This window comes from Callospermophilus lateralis, chromosome 19, assembly GCF_048772815.1.
Source record: "Callospermophilus lateralis isolate mCalLat2 chromosome 19, mCalLat2.hap1, whole genome shotgun sequence".
NCBI classification, from domain to species: domain Eukaryota; kingdom Metazoa; phylum Chordata; class Mammalia; order Rodentia; family Sciuridae; genus Callospermophilus; species Callospermophilus lateralis.
This window is the reverse complement of record NC_135323.1, coordinates 19,259,375-19,279,424: the sequence shown is the minus strand read 5'-3', so window position 1 is coordinate 19,279,424 and position 20,050 is coordinate 19,259,375. Positions and strand designations below refer to the sequence as shown.

General features: G+C 47.9%; 1 protein-coding gene across 1 annotated transcript in view; it reads left to right on the top strand.

The window, feature by feature from the left end:
- The first annotated feature begins 1,458 nt into the window (after positions 1-1,458).
- The window catches only part of Nsmce1 (NSE1 component of SMC5/6 complex), a 29,467-nt gene continuing 10,875 nt past the window's right edge, over positions 1,459-20,050 (top strand). Inside the window, exons 1-2 of the mRNA XM_076840358.1 lie at positions 1,459-1,514; positions 8,395-8,541. Of these exons, the coding sequence (XP_076696473.1) occupies positions 8,406-8,541 (136 nt within the window). The 5' untranslated portion in view covers positions 1,459-1,514; positions 8,395-8,405. The remainder of the gene's footprint in view (positions 1,515-8,394; positions 8,542-20,050) is intronic.

The window sequence follows — 20,050 nt, the reverse complement described above, 5'->3', positions numbered from 1 at the left end:
AGAGCATTGACAATCCTGACCACACCCTACCTGGGTGTCTCTGAAACCAGAACTGATTCTCTTGCTTCTCTCTTTACCTTTCTCTGGCCCTTGGATCCCGAAATATCACTGTTCCCAGCTTTCCCTAGTCTTGATCGCAACTAGCCTCTCTCTATACACCAAGAAAGCACAGGCAACTTCTCCCACGCTCTGAACCAAGGCGGCCAAGGGAGGACGGTGGCCCATTGTTACCAGATTTCCCTGTTCTTTAAAAGCAGTCAGATCTCTCCAGATTTTATGTGAAACACCTCAACTTTAAATACTGATCCTTGGCAAACAAAACACACATGTCCCTCCTTAGGCCCAGAAGGCAACTGGTAAAGTGCTCTCTTAGTAAAGGGAGTTCACACTTATTCAGGGGTCACCACGCTCCGGACGGACACCTAAGTGGTTTGTGGTTAATCTTCAGAACAACCTAATCAACAGGCCGCCGTGGTCATCCCTGCTTTACAGATGAACAAACCAACCGGCCGGGGCTTGAGTGCTGTCTCTGGAGTTCAGAGATTTTGACTTCAAAGACCAGGATTCCATCTGGACCATCCAGCTCAGAGTTCCAGCTTTTATCCACTTGTCCCCATCAGCAGATGAGGAACGGGGCCCAGAGAGGCGAGGGGGTTGTTGTCCCCATCACGGGGTGGTAAGTGCCAAGTAACAACTGTTGAGCTATCCTCAGTGAGACAGATCCTGCACTTACTACTGTTCTATAGTTAGTCATCTGAGTCCCCGCTCCCGGCTCTCAGACTAGCGTCTGGAATACATTTGTAAACTGAATGCCTTGGAAATTCAAAGCAGCTCCTCTACTTCCCTTCACAACCTTGTTTACTTATTGCCACTGCCCCCAGGTAAGATGCCAGCTGACGTTTAACCAGCATTTGCTGACAACACTTTCCAAGTGTGCGCTAACCACGGGCCACGCAGTAAACCTTAAATCTCAGGGGTATCATCAATGGGGACTGTTATTCCATTCAACAGAAGAAGACCCTGAGGTTCAGAGTGGCTCGTGACTTGGCAACCAGCAAGTGGCAGCGCTGGGATTCTAGCGCAGGCTGCAGGACAACAAGGCCCTCAGGCTTTGCGACGAGGCCAGTGGGTCCCCAGATGAGGAAACGGAGGTCAGTTCAGCTGCGGAATCGCGGCTTTGAGGGGAAGCACAGGCAGCGAGCCTGCTTTTCCCGGCTCTCGGTCGGGGATACCTCTGTGGTGCCGCAGGGCGATAAGCGGAAGCCTATTCCTGTAAGGACCGGGAGCCGAGCGGGAAACCGCGTAACTCCGGACCCAACCCACCGCTCTGCGAAGTCAGGCCAGCAGCGCGGGCGGGAGAACCGGAAATGCGTCACCCAACGGGCGGAGCACGTTTGTCGGGGTCCACCAATGGGAGCGCGGCGTTCGCGTTAACCCCGCCTTGTGGGCGTGTCCGAGCCCGCCTTCCGGCCCGAGCCGCCGGCGTAGTTGGGCTGCCTTGGGTGCTGTGGCGGGTAATTCGGGGCCCGCGGGGAAGGAAGAGGGGAGGACGGAAGGTGGGGCTGGGCGGGTCCGGCGGCGGGGTCGGCCCCGGTGTGCCGTGACGGAGCGCGGGGCTGGGGACGGGAGGGGCGGGGGCTTCTGTGCTGCTGAGGAAGCAGCCCGAGCGGGGCCGCCGGCGCGGGGAGGCCCGACTGGCCCCGGTGACAGGTCGGTCCACGCCGGCCCCACCTGTGGCGCACCCGGCCGGCCCGTCCCCGCCCCGGGCCCCGCTCCTGCGTGCAGAGCTGCTGCCGGGCCGCAGTGCGCAGCCCCGGCTTGAAAGCCCCGCGGCTGGGCGTGTTCCGAATCCAGAACTCCCCGGGGGCGGCCGAGGGCCGTGGTGCACGTGCGTTTCCCCGTCGTGTCCCACCCCGCCGGCCGCAGCCGTCCCCGTGGCCAAGGACCTTGCGTGTTCACGTGGTGGGGACAGAACCCTCCAGAGCCCCTCTCGGGTCCCCTCAGGTTTTCACACAGAAGAAAGTGCTGTTCTCAGGCTCCCTGAGGTCAGACACTTGCAGAAAGGGACCTAGGTCACGGTTTTATTGTTCACCTTAACGTTCACCTGGACTTGCAAACCTCCAGCCCCGTCCCTGTCACCGCTGCGTGCCTGGCCTCAGTTTCCTTATCTATGAAATGGGGTCAGTCCTTCCCGTGAGGAGTGAACAGGCTAGCCAAGCACAGCGCTTTGTCCAGCTCGCTTTGTGGCACACAAGCATTTTGATGTTTAAGTTGTTTGGCTCAGTAGTACATGTCTATGGTTAGTCCCCCTGTCACAGTCTTAATCCCCCTGTCACAATCTTTCATAGAGGCACCCGACATGCGTGAACAAGCATGTCTGTCTGTGTCTCTCCCACTCCCACTTTGCCACCCTTTCCCCCAGGTGATAACATTTGAGCCCCGTCTCTACTTCATTCTTCTCGCGAACGTTTGCGTTGGCTGTTAACATAGTCACACGTTTTTCTTCATTATTCTATGTAACCATCTATAAAAGCACGTGGGAATGTCAGCTTGAAGAACAAAAATGAAATGAACACCCATATACCAGATAAGGAAATATGGTATCACATCCCCCTAAACCCCGTTAAGTCCTTTTCTCCCCATCCCCAAAGAAAGCCACCACCCTAACTATTTTGTTACTCATTCTCTTGTTTTTCTCTAATGAGTGCAGTATGTGGCTTTGCTGGTTTGGGGGTTTTATATAAATGGGATCCCAATACACAGATTGATGTGAGTAGTTCTCTTTCATTCGCCTGCATTGCTGTTCTGAATATCACGATATAATGATTTTATGTAGCCATTCTTCAGTGGGCAGCATTCATACTGCTGTCAGGCTTTTGTTGTTACATAGTTCTTCTAGAAACATATTTCCTGGGGCACAGGTGAAAGTTTCTTTAAGGTGTATACCTAATAGCAGATATATCAGGTTGTTATTTGAAGTGGTTATAAGAATTTGTACTCAGCCAGTAGTGGATGAAAGTTTGACCCTCAACCATTCTTTAAAATTTTTACCCAGTTGTTGGTGGGTGCGACATTACTGGGCTCTGACTTTCGTGCTCATTGGTGCCATAGCCTTGAGATGGAGCATCTCTTAATGAGCTTACTTATCACTTGTGCATCCGCTTTCTGTGAATTTTTTGTTGCTCATTTTTCTCTTTTGATTTTCTTTCCCATTCTGATTTGTGGGAGTCTTTTATATATGCTGAGTATAAAGTCTTTGTGGATTGCATGTATTTTTATATATCTTCTAGTTTGTGATCGTCCCCTGCCCTTTTCTTCCTCTCTCTCCTACCCTTTGGTGTTTTGGTGAACAGAGGTTCTTAATTTTACAAAATAAAAAAGTTTAATTTGTTTTTAGATATACATGACAGTAAGGGTGTATGTTGACATATTATTCACACACGGGGTGCCACCCATTACAGTTTTGATCCATTCTCGTGGGTGTGTAGGATGTGGAGTTACACTGGTCGTGTATTCATATGTGAGCAGAGGAAAGTAATGTCCCGTTCATTCCATTCCACGGCTTTCTTCTTCCCATCCCTCATCCCTTCCCTTCATTCCTCTTTGTCTAATCCAGTGAACTTCTATACTGCCCCTCCCTACCCTCCCTTGGGTTAGTATCCTCATATCAGAGGGAACATTCAAATTTATCAGCATATTTGTTTCTGGATTGTACCTTTTCAAAGAAAATTGTCGAGAAATTCTTTCCTATTCTTGGGGCTGGGATTGTGGCTCATTGGTAGAGTGCCCGCCTATCATGCAGGGACACTGGGTTCGATCCTCGGCACCACATAATTGTAAAATAAAGATATGTGACCACCTAAAACTAAAAAATAAATATTAAAAAAAAAAGAAAGTCTTTCCTACTCTTGAGATGTAAAAGATATTCTCCTGTATTGTCAGCTAAAAAGTTTTATAGCTTTTCCTTAGTTTTTAATTTTCCAGAATCAATTTTTATATATTGTATGAGATCATATTTAATTTTTTTAAACATGGATGACCAGTTGTCCTGACATCCCATACCATTGCCATCTCTATTCATTACTCCGGTCTTGATATCTTGATATCCATACAGTAAGTATTGTATTGATACAATAAGTCTTGATATCCAGTAGGACAGGTCCTCCCACCTTCTTCCCCAAGAATGTCTGCTGTTTTGCCTCCAGGTGTTCCATGTACATTTTAGAATCATCTTGTCAAATCATATTCTGACATATACACCGAGCCTGCTGGGATTCTAATTGGAATTTCATTGATTAAATTGCAGTGGGTTAGTTTGGATTTTTAAATGTTTTCAACATTTTATGTTTGCTGTAGGTTTTTTGTAGATGTCATTCAGTATATAAAAGAAGTTTCCCTCTATTCCAAATTTGTTGTTTTTAGTATGAATAAATGTTGAAATTTGTCAATTATTTCTGCATCTATTAAGATAATTGTATGCTTTTCCCCTTATAATGTGGTGACTCACAGTGATTGATTTTCACATGATAATCATTGCTGGAATAAACCCAAATAAAAATGTTTCATTTTCATGTTGCTGGAGTTAGGTTTAACATTTTGCTTAGGACTATTGAAGCCTGAAAGATATTGGCTATTTATATTTTCAAATTTTTTTCATCACTTTTGAATGAGTTTCCTATGACTTTGTACTTATTTAAAATTTCAGATTGTTATAAATTGTTTTTCTTTTAAAATCTTTGTGTCATCTGCAATTAGTTTTTCTTTTCTCATTCCAAATACTGCTTATTTATTTGTAAGTGTTCTCTTGGGAAATCTCATCAGAGTCTGTTCACTATGTTGGTTTTTTAAAGAATATTTTTGTTTTTGTTCTTAGGTATAGGCTTATTTTTAAAATTTTATTAATTTTTGCTGTGCATTATTTTCCTTTAACACTTATTGTTCTTTTTATAGCTTATTTAGATGGATTCCTAACTCATTAATTTTTTAGCCCCCCTTTTATTAATGCATTACACATGTGTTCATAGTGACATATTTGTAAATAATTGTACACAATAGAGGTGTTCATAGTGACATTTGTGTATACATGTAACATAATTTGATTTATTTCATTTCCTCCTTTTAAAAAGAACACAAATACTTAGTGCTGTTTATTTTCTATTTGATTTGTTTCCCATCACTTTTTATTGTGTAATGTTTTGTGATTGTTCAGTTCAAAATATTTCCTGATCCCTACTAATAATTCCTCTTTGATAATGGATTGTTTAGAATGTGTTTCTTAAATTCTAAACAAATGAGGGTCTTTGTGGTTTCCAGCTTCCTTCCTTTAGGGTCAGAGCCGCAGTCAGTAGGAGGCCCATTGAAATTTGCCAAGGCCTGTTTTCTGGCCTCCTGTTGGGCAGTTGGCATGATTACTTTGGGTGCGCTGATGCGCATATTCTAGCTGTTGGGGACAGTGTTTATGCTCGCCTGTCAGCTAGAGCTTTACTGTGTCCTGCAGATCTCCTCTCTGTACTGGTTGTTCTGTCCACTTTAATCCAAGGCTGTGTTGACATCTCCCACTCTGCACTTCTGAGTTTAGCTTTGTAGTTGGACAATTGTATCTAGAGTGTTTTTGATTCTCTGTTATTAACTGCCTAAACGTTTTAGATTGTTATATCTTCTTGATGAAACTTTTTATCACTTTGGGATGACCTTCTTTATCGCTAGTAATCTTTTTTTACCTTTAAATTGATTTTGTCTCATCTTAAAATCACACCAACTCTGTCAGTTTGCAGACTATATCTTTCTCGACTGTTTTGCCTTTGGTTTTTCAGCATTCTTATATTTTGCAAGTTGCTTGTAATATATAGCTAGATTTTATTATTAACTTTAAAAGTTTTAAAATTGGTCTGATGGTCCTTTTCTTTAAATCAGAATATGTAGTCGATTTTTGTTCATTGTGATTACTAATCTAATTGGATTTATTTCGCCTATTTTTTATGGTTATTATGTATGCCTGTTCTCTGTTCTTTAGTCCTTTGTTGTATTCCTTAGGATTAATTATATTTTTCTCCTATTATTTTCCTAATTTTGAAAATGTATGCTACTTCTGGTTTTTAAAGTAGTTATGCTAGAAATTATAAAATGCAAGTGTACAATTCATAAGTGTTTTGATTCTTCTCACAATCATCATAAGGATGTTAGAACAGAAATTCTAGTGGCCAGTTACCTCCCAATTTATATGATATTATTTTCATTTATCTTAATTTAAAAAGATCTCAAATCCTCTTTTTACTGTTTTATACACTTAACAAATCAGCTAGAACGTGGTCATATATTTACCACTTTCACTCTGTCCTGCATTTTAGACCTTTCAGCTGGTATCCCTTTCTTCCTGAAATTTGTACTTTGGCATTTCCCGTAGGGAGGGTCTGTTGGTCACTTACTCTTCCTTTTTATTTATTTATTTTTGTTATTTGGAGATGTTTTTATTTCACCCTCAGTCTTTAGCTGGGTATCAAATGGTCTGTTGAAGGACACACCCTCCCAGCACATTGAAGATGTGACACACTCCATTTTTACTGTTGTGAAGTCAGCTGTCAAGTCTCCTTGTTGCTCTTTTGAAAGTAACCTTGCCTACTCTTTGGTTGTTTTTAATCTTTGTTCATCTGTACTTTTACTAGGATGTGCCTCGCTAGATATTTTAGAATTCATCCTGTTTGGATTTGATGGTGATGTCATGGTTGTGATCATGATTCCTATCCTTTGTCCCCTCTGTCAAACTTCATTGATACCCTCATCCCTGCTTGCTGGATGTGTTGGGTAGGTTGCTTACTGGACGCTGTGTCTTCCCCGCTAGTCCACCTCCACAGTGTGGCTCAGTTGTCTTCCTCCTTGAAGACCCTTAGTCTGGAAGGCCTCAGTTCCACAGTTTCCAGGATCAAAGCCCAAGTCCCCTGGCCTGGCACATCGAATCCCTGTGTGCCCTGCAAGCCAGAAGGTGCTGAACTCATGAAATCAGAACAGGTGGACGAAGGCTCCTGGCCCTCTTGGTGGGTGATGCACCTGAGGACTGCTGGGTTCTGAGGCTGGGGAAAAGGAGGACAGGAGTCTGAGTTGAGGTCAGTGGTCTCTAGGGCTGCATGGCTGGGACCTTCCAGGTCAGATGATTGACAGAGAGACTCAGCGGGGAGAGGGGCTGAGGTGCTGTGAGGAAAGGATGGTCCAGTTCATTTGGGGCGGAGATGCTGGTGAGGTATTCTGGAAGCCATCTGACAGGCAGGCAGGCAGGCAGAGACGCTGGACCTGGGCTGGAGGTCCACCTGATGATGCCCATTTTTGTGTATCTGTCACATGCCAGATTCTTGGCAAGCCTTTGCTGGTCACCTCCCTCTTGAACCTCATCTTACGCCTTGAAAGTACTTAACTCTACTCCCTGCTTTATAGCTGAGTAGACTTAGCCTTAGGGACACTGGGCACTTAGCTGAAAATGTCTCTGTGCTGTCGATTTCCTGAAGTCACAGCGGATCTCTTGTCCTGAGTCATGGTCTCACCCAAGGTGACTGTTAGCACCTTAGAATTTTGAGTTCCACCGCAGTTGCACCCTCCAGGACTGGGCCCTGGAATCTGCATTTGAATAGCATTTGAATACACAACCCAGGTCCCAGGGCTGCCTGTCTGGTTCCAAGTCCTTGCTCTTGGTCCCTGCACTGTGCTGCCTCTTTGTGGTAGGAGCAGGTGTTTGGATCGGCCTTGTGTCATTTGTTCTCTGTGGTTTGTGGAAAGCCCATTTTATTGGCTAGCAGGGATGTTAAGAATAGCCCACAGCCCGACCATGACAGGTGATTTATTGGAAGTTTGTGGAGAGGAAAAGGAAGCTAACTTTTATTAAGTGTTTACTAGCAGTTTTCTAAGCAATGAATGTTATTATAATTTTATAGGAAGAAAACAAGGCCTCTGCTAAGTTTCTCCAAGGCCATAAATCTGGTAAGTGGTTGAGCCAAGGGTCAGATTCAGAATTATCTAATAGTAAAAATGGCTCGCAGTGATTTAGTGCATACTGTGTTCCCAGACTGTTATGTGTATGAACTCATTGAGTCGTTGTAGCAGTTCTTTGGTGGCTGTTTCTGTCATGATTCCCACTTTGTAGATTGGAATGGAACCCGGGGAGACTCTAAATGGCCTAACTGCACACACCTAATAAGTGGCGGAGCCGGCTGTGAACCCAGGCCTCTGGCTCCAGAATCCCTGCCCGCTCCCCACCTTAGGACCCAGCCCCTGCCCCTTGTGTAGTAGTTGGCGTGCAAAACTTGATTTTTAAAACCATAGTAAAGTTATATTAACATGAATTAATACGAACCCGGACAGTGCTTGGGGTGTGCTTAGGGTGACTGGGTTCCGTTTGTTTCTTTCCAGCTCCTCCACACATGCAGGGAAGCACGAAGAGAATGGGCGTCATGACCGACGTCCATCGACGCTTCCTGCAGCTGCTCATGACTCACGGTGTGCTGGAAGAGTGGGACGTCAGACGCTTGCAGAAGCACTGCTACAGGGTCCATGACAGTAAGTGCCGCCTCCCCGTTCCCAGCGCGTCCTGGTTCTGTGTCAATTGGAACTGATAATACTGGTATAATGCCAGGTGACGAGTTGCCAGTAAGTCTGCCGAGAGCATTCAGGTCTCTTCCATCAGCTGTCTCTCTAAGCTCCTCGCCCACTTCTCCCCAGCCCCGCAAGTCAATCTGACATTCAGCCCAACAGAGGAGAACTTTTGGACTCTGAAGCCGTAAAGTCGTGGTTCACAGCCAGGCACCAGCATGTGCTCGGCCTCAGTTTCCTTGACTCTTAAATGGGGATAGTAATTCTATGCAGCTCGTAGGGTGGTTCAGAGCGCCAGGAGAGGTGATGCATACAGAGCACCATGGGAAAGACCTCAGTGCTCTCTTTAGCAAGAGGGCAGCGTATCACAGGCAGCGGGCACAGCCTTACACCCAGTAAGACCTGAAACGAGTGCCGTCCTTGCCCTGTGCCAGCTGGGAGCACACCTTCTCAGTGGGTCACTGGGAGGAGTCGGAGGGAACGTGTGGCACCCTGGAGACAGGGCTTGGTTCATGTTCTCAGGACCTGGAGACAGCAGTCAACCATCAGGGTGGATCCTGAGGGATCAGTAGAATCAATACTGGCAGATCTCAGCCAGCTGTTCGGAAGGCTGAGGCAGGAGGATAACAGGTTCAAGGCCAGACTCAGCAACTTGGTGAGGGACTAAGCGCCTTAGTGAGATCCTGTCTCAAAATGAACAATTAAAAACAAAGGGCTGGCGAAGTTGCAGAGGGACTGTGAAGCACCCCTGGGTTCAATCCCAGCACCAAAACAAAACAACCAAACAAATGCAAGATCTGGCTGAGTGTCAGTATGAATAGATCTTGTTGAAAAGGAAGTCGAAGAGTTATACTGATTGTATGCTGTCAATTTGTTACATTTTTTGTAAAGTACAAAATAATTTTTGTTGTTTTGGAATTTATCCACAAGGGAAGTGAAGCAGAGACCGGGAGGGTGAGCGGGGGCGTCGGGGAGGGTGAGAAGGCGTTGGAGAGAGTGAGCAGGCATTGGGGAGCCACTTGCTTTTGGTGAGAGGAGGGAGTGAGTGGGCAGTGGAAGTCGGAGGACTCTTCATCTTCATCCTGTTGTGTCTTTTATTAAAAAGAACACTTGAGGACAACGTGCCATCCTAGCACAGTCTAATGGCTGCCACTTCTGATTTGTGAGAATTAAGTGATCTTTCTTCTGCATTTTTGTCTTTCTGCATCTCTCCTTTTCAAGAGAAAAGTAGAAAAATAACAGCGGTGAGTCAAGGCAGGAGGAGTGAGAAAAAGGGGCTGGGGTGTGGGGTGCACAGCACACAGGTCCCTGCCCGTGGGAGAGGGTGCCAGGCTTCCAGAACTGAGTCGGTGCAGCATGATGGAGTCAGAAGGCGGGTCCCAGGTGGCTGATCAGTGCAGGGTCAGCAGGGGAGCCGGCCGGTGGGCACAGAGACTGATCCTGCAAATTGTGCAGAAGGAGGAGGAGTGTAAGAAGGTGGAGGAAGGTGTGTTATCCCGAACTCTGGTCCCGCTGAGCCCCTCTGGGGGCCTCCTGGAGCTCGACGGTACACAGGAACACGTGAGAGACCTGGAGGGTCCTGCAGTAAGGAGCCCTGCTTAGCTGTGCTCACTTGTGTGTACCCAGATGTCGCTGACCCACTAAAAACATGCCTTGGGACCTGAACAGCAGTTGTGACCTGTGGGGAGGGAGTGTACGCTCCTCAAGTGCAGGTGAAGCTGTGAGAGTCCGGAGCCAGGTGGTGGGCTGTGGCTTAATTCCTGGGGCAATGCAGACCTCTTGGGGAACTTAAGGGAGGAAGAGGCATAACCCACACTGAGGTGAGAACTGTCCCGTGAGGATCTGTGCTGAATGCTGTGTCTGTCTGAACTGTCGGGGGGAGGGATTTTCAATGTGAGACTTCTGTACTGAAAGGGAATATGATACTTGTCAATCTGGCTTCTCCTTTTCTTTAAAAGCACAATAGGACTTTAAAGGGGCCTCTGGGTCCTCCAGAGATAGCATGAGACTGACTCTTATCTCTGTGACAATTCATTTCTCTCCCTTTTAGTTTCTTACACAAGTCCGTTTGTGAGCTTCACTGTCGATGGGGAAGTTTCACAGTTCAGTACAAGGAGCCACAGAGGCCTGAGTAGTCAGAATGAAAGTGTTTTTGCCTTTTCTTGACCTTTAAAATAGTTATGATCTAATTTAGGAAAGTCCTATAGACTGTGTCTAGGAACTGATTTATGGTTTGTTTCCCCCCTTATCAACAGGGGATATGGTGCACGATCCACAGTGGTGGATGCCGGAAACTAGGTATCGTCCTGAACTCTGTGTGTGTGTGTGTGTGTGTGTGTGTGTGTGTGTGTGTGTGATGGTTTCTCCTATACTGACATACATATACCTGTGATAAAATTTATAAGTCAGACAGTAGTGATGGACAACTGATGATAAAGACAGCAACTTGAACAGTACACTCCAGAGCTCCAGAGGCTGGGGCTAGGGCTCAAGAGATAGAGTGCTCACCTAGCATGAGGCGCTGGGTTCGATCCTCAGCACCACATACAAATAAAATAAAGATAATGTGTTCCCCTCAAAACACTAAAAAATAAATATTAAGAAACAAAAACAAAAAACAGTATACTTGAGTAAAGTTATATCAACGTAGCGTCTCTTTCTCTTTCTTATGATACCTGTTGTTTGTACTGACCCTGACTGTGGTTGACCTCAGGTGACTAAGACCATGGAAAGTGAATCTGTGGATTGGAGGTGAGGGCTGGGCTACTGTATTTTTCACACTTTATGTTTGATTTCTCTGCCCCAAATGTGGTCATGACGGGTTGAGCAGGACATAGCAACAGTCTGTCTTCTCTTGTTCCTCATTAAAGACAAACAAAAAATATTTATTCCCCTGTGTTTTTGTTACTAGAGAGATTTTAAAACAAGTAATGATGAGAGGAAGCTATTAAAATCAAGTCAGTACTTCCCAGACTCAGTCTCATTGCAGGACTCTCCTGTGTTGTGAAGAGACGCCCAGGAAAATCCCCTCTGAAAATCAAATGGGAAAACATCTCCCTTCTAGGAGAGCTGGGAGGCTGCAGAGTGATTGAACCTGCAGGCTCGTGTACGTGCCATTTCCCGGGGTGCGTCCAGCTGTCAAAAGCACTTCTTGTTCTGGGGTTTGTGGGGGCTCTCTTCTTCCTGTCTTTCAGGGGAAACATTCCCAGATTCTTCGGGCCAGTGAAGAGTTTAGATTCTTTTCTGAAGTTCCAATGTAAAGCTTTGGATCTGACCTTTCAGAATGGTGCTGAGGGCCTGTGTTCCTAGAGACTTTTGGTTTTGAGCCAGAGCTAGCTTCTGTGCATGTGTCCCCTTAGCCAGCAAAGCTGTGTGAGAGCCTCATGTATCTGCTAGTTTTTGTTTCTCCTTGGGTCTCCTGAGTCACCAGACAAGGGGGTCAGAGGGTTCCAGCAGAAGCCCTTGGTGGTAGCAGGCCCAGGAGGTAGAGAGCAGTGGGTAAGAAGACTCAGGCTTGAGGATTTCCACTTTTGGCCCAGAGGGAATACAGGGACCAGTGTACTTACCTGCCTGAAACCTTCCAGAAGTGGGCAAATGTATGGAATCCTGGATGTTAGTCAGTGAAGGACAGTGGTCCCTTGAGAGGCAGGCAGTTTTCCCTCTTGACCTTAAACACACGATACCTTTTGTAACACCACTTCTCCCGTTCTCCAGATACCAGCTGAGTATCCAGCAGTTTATTTTACTGTCCACCCAGAGTTAGCACCAGAGTCCCCAAGTTAAAAGGACTCAGTCTGGCAAGTCCTGGGCCATCTGTTCTTGTGGCTGACAATCTTTGAAGCTTGGGTTTCCATAGCCCCTCTCCTTGTGTTTGATAATTTGTTGGAATGACTCACAAGACTCAGGAGGACAGGCAACATCTATTTATTGGGTCATTATGAAGAATTCAATTCAGAAAGCTTGGAGGACTAGCACCACTAATTTCAAAACTCGGGTAGCTCCTGTGTCGTAACAACGGGACAGTGGTACAAAGAGACACATAGGTCAGTAGAACAAAATACAGAGTGTAGAAATGGTCACACGTAGTTTTTGAAGAAGTGCGAAGGCGAGTCAGTGGAAATAGTCTTTTCCACGATGGTGCTGGAGTAATGGGATCTCCAGATTTAAAAAATGAATTTGAGCCATGCTTGACCCACTGTGCAAAAATTAACCAAAATGAACCAGAGGCCTAAAAGTAAAACCTAGAACTGAAACTTCTAGAAAGAGTCTTTGTGACATGGGGTTAGGTAAAGATTTCTTAGACTCAGCACCAAAAGTATGATCCATGAAAAATTAGAGGGCTGGGATTGTGGCTCAGTGGCAGAGTACTTGCCTCACAAGTGTGAGGCACTGGATTCGATCCTCAGCAACATATGAAAATAAATAAATAAAAGTATTGTGTCCATCTACAGCTAAAAAAAAAAAAATGTGAAAAAAAGAACAAATAGGGGCTGGGGTGGTGGCTCAGCAGTACCGCACTTGCCTGGCCTGTGGGAGGCACTGGGTTTGATTCTCAGCACCACATATAAATAAATGAAATAAATGTCTATCAACAACTAAAAAAAAATTTAAAAAAAGAACAAATAAGATTTTGATGTAAAAACTCATGTTCTTTAAAATATACTGTTTAGCAGATGAAAAGAGAAGCAAAATACTGGGAGAAAACCTTTACAAATTCTTTATTTGATAAATGACTTACATGCAGAAAATCTGGAGAACACTCCAAACTCAGTAATAAAATATGCAACCCAATAAAAAATGGGCAGAAGATTTGTAAGTTATACAGGTGGCCTGTGAGCACATGAAAAGATGCTCAGCATTAGGCATCGGGGGTGCAAACCCAGAAGGAGACCCCGCTGTGCACCTGTGAGAGGGGTTGAAGTTGAATACTAAGAATTGGCAAGGACGCGGAAGAACTCAACTTTCCATATACCACTGTGAAGAATGTAAAATGTGACAGCCATTTGGGGAAACAGACAGTTTCATATGTTCTAGCCATTCCGCTCTTAGGTATTTACTCAGAGAAATGAAGATACATGTCTGTGCAAAAGTCTTTTTTATTTTTAATTTTTGGTACTGGGATTGAATCCAGGTGCAGTTAACCACTGAGCCACATCCCCACCCCCCTTTTATATTTTATTTAGAAACAGGGTCTTGCTGAATTGCTTAGGGCCTTGCTAAGTTGCTGAGCCTGGCTTTGAACTCGCCATCCTCCTGTCTCAGCTTCTCACGCTTCTGGGATTACAGGCATGCGCCACTGCACTCAGCGCATGCAAAGTCTTACACAGAAATATTGAGAATAGGTTTACTTGTAATGGCCCCAGAGAAACACTAGTTGCCCATCAGTGGGTGAATAGACGACGGATTATGGTATGTACATACAATGGTGTGCTACTTAGCAATAAAAAGCTACATGGTACCGTGTGAAAGAATCCCAAAGTGGTTTTGCTAAGTGGAAGAAACCAGGAAAAAAAAAACATATACCATATGAAACCCATTATATATAATTCTAGGCAATGCATAAGGCTGCAGAACAAAAAATAGTTCAGTGATTGCCTGGGATGGTATAAGGGAGGGTGGAGGGAGGTGGGAGAGAGGGGTTACAGAGAGGCCCAAGGAAACTTGGGTGGTGACAGATATATGTGTTATCTTGACTGTGGTGTGGTTTCATGTATATATGTCAGACTTTATTGTACATTTTAAATGTGGACAGTTTATTTTGTGTCAGTTGTACCTCAACAAAACCGAAAATCAGAGCTTAAACTCAGTCTGCTACTTGGTGTCTGTATAGTGTTGGTCAAGCCCCCATACATGGGTGCTTCAAGTCCCCAACTGTAAAGCAGGCAGGAACTGTCACTGGCTAGTTATGCTGTGGACAGCACTGTCTGATAGAAATATAATGTGAGCCCCGTATGTAAGTTTCCAGTAAAAAGAAACAGGTGAAATGAATTTCCAAAAGAATACTATTTCTATATATTATCAACATAAAAGGTTACTGATGAATTATTTCACATTTAAAAAATATGTCTTTGGAATCCAGTGTGTATTTTATACTTCAGATCATGTCTTAATTTAGATAGGGCACATTTTAAGTGCTCAGTAGCCACATGGGATAATTCTAGAATGTCAAGCCCTATGCTGTCTGCATGGGACTCCAGGAGGACAGGTGACTTATCAGGAAATGGCTTTGTGCAGGCCCTGACCCAGGCCACCTGCAAGAAGCACCTTCCTGAAGTCTGCTCAGAAGAGAGCCAGTAAGTACAGTAGTTACTGGAAGTGCCTTCTGTTCTGTTTCCTAAGAATAAGAGACATGGAGAGCCTGGACTCTGGGGCCTTCCCAGGGGCCAAAGCCCCTCGGGGAGCAGGTGCTCAGGCCTGCCCATTCTGTGGTAGAATGTCCCTGCAGTGAGCTGTGTGGTGTGTCCCTGTGTGGGGTTTGAGCCCACTCTTGATTGGAGTCTCTACTCTGTTTATCATGTGTGTTTACTGAGGGGCAGAGGCACAAAGTCACCACAACCCACAACTGGTAACCGCTCCCTCAGAGTTATTTGCTTTAAGATGTTTGGGAGCTGATCTTCCTGTTCTTTGAGAGAACAGCTTGGGCAGCCAGAATTTTGTGGTGGGCATCATCAGGTCCAGTTTCCTCACCTTGCAAACCAGGAAGCAGAAATTCTCAGGGTTTGGTTGCCAGCCAGGTGGTTCACAGGTGCCAGGCTTACCACAAGTGTTGCTTCCTGCCTCCTGGCCCAGTTCTTGGGGACCCCCTTGCCTGATCCCTGGTGTGCTTCTCAGCTTCGGTTTGTCTGACGCGTCCTCCTGATTAGAGTCAGGCTTTGCCTTAGGAGCCTGCAGAGTGGTGTGCTCTCCCTGCCCGGGGCGCGATGCGGAGGAGGATGGGCCTGCCAGGATCCTCCACTGCAAAGCTCTTTCTCTGGGGTCAGTGTTTTGCAGGGTGGTATTTTGAGACAAGGTCAAGTATTGCATTCGCAACTTGACCCACTAGTTTTAGCATCTGTTGGTATTTCTTCCTCTTAAGACATGTTGCCACCTGCTGTGAGGTGCCGGTCCATATTCTCCAGCCCTAATGTTTTGTGACTGGTTTTGCTATATTGTTACATTTCATGTTAATTTTAGTGACTTTTTTGAATTATCTAGTTTCTAAAGACAAATTAGGTACCATATCTAAAAGTTTAGATTAAAAAAATTAGGATCTGGAATTTTTCCATTGAGTGTAATAAGTTTAGACAAACCCAGCCACCTGAAGTGCGTATGCGCAAGAGCAGGTCGGTGAGGACAGTGTCGCTGGAACATGGACGTCTGCAGATCTTTCTGGTCTCTGGGATCTTCCATCTGCTCTGCCCAGGACACAGATGCTCACTCCCCTGCCTGCGTTGGCTCCAGTGTCCTCATGTGATTTTAGGCCTGTGAGCGTCATCAGGCTGTATATGGTCGTGGTGGTGACGGTGCTGGTGACTGGATCTGCCATCACATTTATAAGTACCTTCTCTTCCCAAGATAGACTCAGTAATGATTAGAAACTCCGTCCAAATAACAGCACCTTGTGTTTCACGATTCCATCGTTCATTTCCCCCTTTGGCCACGAGGAACACAGCTCACTACCGTTAGCGCCAGCTGCTTCTCTAGTTAATCGGGATCAAATCCAGGACCACAACTGAAAAGTGGCAAAAAATGAGCATGAAGAGTGACATCTGTGACTCGAATTTTTTAAATGCCCAATTTACAGCAGGCAGTCGTTACATGCTGAGACGGGATCCTTTGGGTCTAGGAAGCCCTGTAAGCACAGGAGATGGGGGGTCCCATATCCCCAAGGCCCCGGTGACTTGGCTTTGCCAGCCCCACCTCCTACAGGTACCACATCTCCCACGTTATGGGGATCAGGCCTTCAGCAATGGACCTTTGGGGGACGTTCAAGACCCAAGCATGGGACTTGGTTAGTGAGCACGTCAGACCTCAGCTGTGCCCGGGTGTTCTCCAGGTCAGGGTGACCAAGACAGCAGCCCAGCCTCAGAGCCCTCATCACAGAGAGCAGAATGGAGGGTGAGGGCTCTGGAGAGCAGGGAGGGCGCGGGGTGGCCAGTGCTGGCAGAAGGCACCTGGTGGTTGTGCGGGAGTGCACCTGGGTGTGGCTGCTGCTGGGCCTCCTGTGGAGGTGCCCTGGGGAGTGCCTGGTGATCAGGAGCAGCCCTGCAGATCCAGGGAGACCCTGTACCCTGGAAGGACACATGCAGAGGGGCTGAGATGGGAGGAACCTCAGGCAAAAGTGACTAAAAGGTCAATGTGGCAGTGGGAGAGGGACCCTGTGGGGGAGCAGTTGGGGCAGGTCGCGCAGCAGTGTGCAGGGCTCAGGGAGCCACCGTGGCTTGCAGGCGGGATGCTGGCATCTGTCTCTGCTTAGGCTGCCTGCGGAGGACAGATGGAGGGGACACCCAGAGACCAGAGGAGGCGTTGCACACTTTGGGCTCAAGGTGGGGACTCAGAAGAGGGCTGGGTACAGGGGCTGGCATGGAAGTGGCAGGCTGGCGCCATCTCTCTGACAGGACCACACAACTGCACTCGCAGGTCACTGCCCCTCCTGGGAACAGGCCTGAACTGGGTCCTGCAGGTAGAAGGTGATTGAAGACAAGCAGAGGCCACCATCCTGAGCCTTCTGCAGCGGAGAGCCAGCGCACTCCTCGTGTTTCAGTGGTGACACAGTCAGGCGGCAGATCGGGAAGGCCTCCTAAGGGAAGCAAGGCTTTGGGCTGCTCTGACGCTGGAGGCAGGTGGGTGACCAGTGGCCATCCTGTGGGACTGGTTAGGGGTGGGCATTTGCCTGTGTCTGGTGGTCCTAGGCTGGGAACAGGGAAACGGTGAGTTATTCATCCAGTTATTATCGGGGCTCTGGTGGGGCTCCCTGGACTGGTTGCTGGAGGTGGTGGTCTGACTCCCTGTGGTCTGGCCTGGGGTGGGGAGCTGGCCTCCCGGCAGGCACTGCAGCCATGGTGGGTTCCTAGGCTGGTGCTGCGGATCGTGGGTCAGAGTTCTGTTTCTATGTGATCTGGCCGTTTGCCTTCTGCCTGTGTGTCAATCCCTCCAGGGAATGAGCACGGCCAGTCTGTCCTTTGGGGTGCTTACCTTCCAGCCTGAGAAAAAGCCGCACTTGCCTAGGGGCCAGGGAGGAGCTCTTCAGAGCAGGGCCCGCCCACATCAGGAGGCGGGGTACTGGAGTCTGGCCAGGGCATGGCTGGTTTGCCCTAGGGTGTTTCTCATTTTCAAAAACTACTCCTTGTGTTAAAAACAACCAATCACCAGGTTTCCTAAAAGCCACCTGGAGAACCTGGGGGCAGAGCAGCCCTGTCTTTGGGTGGGATTTGTGGCCGCTCACTGTGCTTCCTGTCTGGCGCGGTGGTGGCGGGGTTGTTAATTTCAGCAAGTTTGGCACCACTGGGATCTGAGGAGGAGCCGTACTGCTCTGCTTTCAGCTGTCGGGCAGCCAGGAAGCTTCCGACCCTTCACCTATGGAGTCCTCTCATCAGCTCCTTGAAGGCTCAGGGGCAGGCAGGGGCAGGGACAGAGTGTCACAGAAGGCGCCCAGGTAGGTTTACATTCAGAAACAGCAGGTATGTCCCTTCACCAGCCAAGCCAGGGTGCTCTCCTAGGGGCCCTTAACCCAGGCCGCCAGGATGCAGGAGCCCTGCTGCGTGCTGCACGAAGTTCATGCCCCCGCTGCAGCCGGCAGAGAGCGGACTTTCCTACTGAGATGAGCTCCTGATTTTTTCAAATAATGGCCTGTGTGCTGGGCTCGGAGCTCAGAGCGCTTCCTCTGCAACAGAGCAGCCTGTAGGTCCGCCCCTCCAGAGCTGTGGGCCCGAGCATGGCCACCTGGGCCCCGGGTGCTCATCCTTCTCTCCTTTGACTGATTCCTGAGGACTCAGGAGTCAGTTTATGTGGCTGGTGGCACTAGGATTTTTTTTTTTTAAGTATGTACTATAGAAAATAGAGAAAAGTAGAGAGAACAGTACCGAGAGCCTGTCTCCACCTCCCAGTCAGAGCGATGGCTGACCTGCTCTCCTCTGTACCCCTGCTGCTCACACCCTGGAAGTGATTCACCATTTTGCAGGAATTCCAGCATCATTGCTCATCTAAGTAAGATTTTTTTTTTTAATGAGGGCCCAAGTCTTTGTCATTGCATTAAACCAGTGGCCAGTCATCTGGTCAGGACTGTTACGTTGTGGCCTTGTGATCTTGGGTGAGTTCTTCACCTCGCTGACACTTGTCCTCCCACCTGCCGTGCTGGTGTCCCTGGGGGTCTGCTCCGAGAGTGAGGGCAGTGCTCGCGTGTGGTGAGGCGCCTGCTTCTGCAGAGGGTTTGCCAGTGCGTTAATTATTTGCCACACAGGAAATGGCCCTCCCTGCAGACCTGCCCCGTATCACTGTGCACTAGCTCTGCTCTAAAAGTGCCAGTGGGTGGGACCCTTGCCTGCTCAGTGGGCCCAGAGTCCCCCCACCTGCCTCTCTTGGAAGCCAGGGCTCTGCGTCTTGGGGCCAGTTCTGCCCAGCACCTGAGTCCCGTGCAGGATCTGGATTGCTCCATCCTTAGTGTGGAACTCAGCAGGGCCACCTGCCTGTCCAGTCAGATGAGAGGGCTGTCACAGCACCAAGTTGGCCTGCACGCGGTTCGGGCCCCTGGGGCTTATTATTTGCTCTTATTTTCTCTGCCTAAAAATAGCATTTTCCATTTTGGTGCCTGGTTGAGAACAGAGCCATTTTGGGGTCAGAGGTTAGGCCAGCTGGCCTCCTGATGCCTGCTCGAGTGGACGGCGAGCCCTAGGTTGCAGAAGCCTCTGGGAAGCAGGGGCCTGTTTTAACAAGCGGTTCACTGTTAAAGTAAGATTTAATTTTAAAAGAAAAGGAGAAAATATGTTCATAGCCAGAAAAAGCAGTGTGTCAGAGCCAGTGGAGCCAGTGCCCCTCCTGGAGGGCGCTGCTGGCGCCAACCATCAGCTGCCTGGACCCTGCGTTCACTGCCCGCTGCCAGGCATTTCCCTGTCAGGCCAGTGGCGCTGTCCTCTCCTGGGCCCTTTCCTGTCCTCAGCTCCTCCTCTGCTGGTGTGTGCTGACCACACGGGGGTCTGACCCAGGGCTCCAGGCTGGACCCAGGGGAAGAGATCATCACTGGACCTGGTTTCTGGCAAGTCTCCCGGTCGAGTGCTGCCTCCTCCTTCCGAAGCCCTCAGGCATCTGACCTCGCTGCTGCCCCGTGCTTTCCGTCTCCAGCTGGAGTTACTGGAACCGGCTGGTGAAATGCGCCGAGCTAATGAGTAACACCTGGCCCTCGGCGAGGCAGGGCACATCCCGTGTTGCAGACCTGCCCGATCCAGCCTGGTGCTGCTGCCCTCCAGGTGGTACCCCAGCCGCACAGACCCCATGCTTGGCT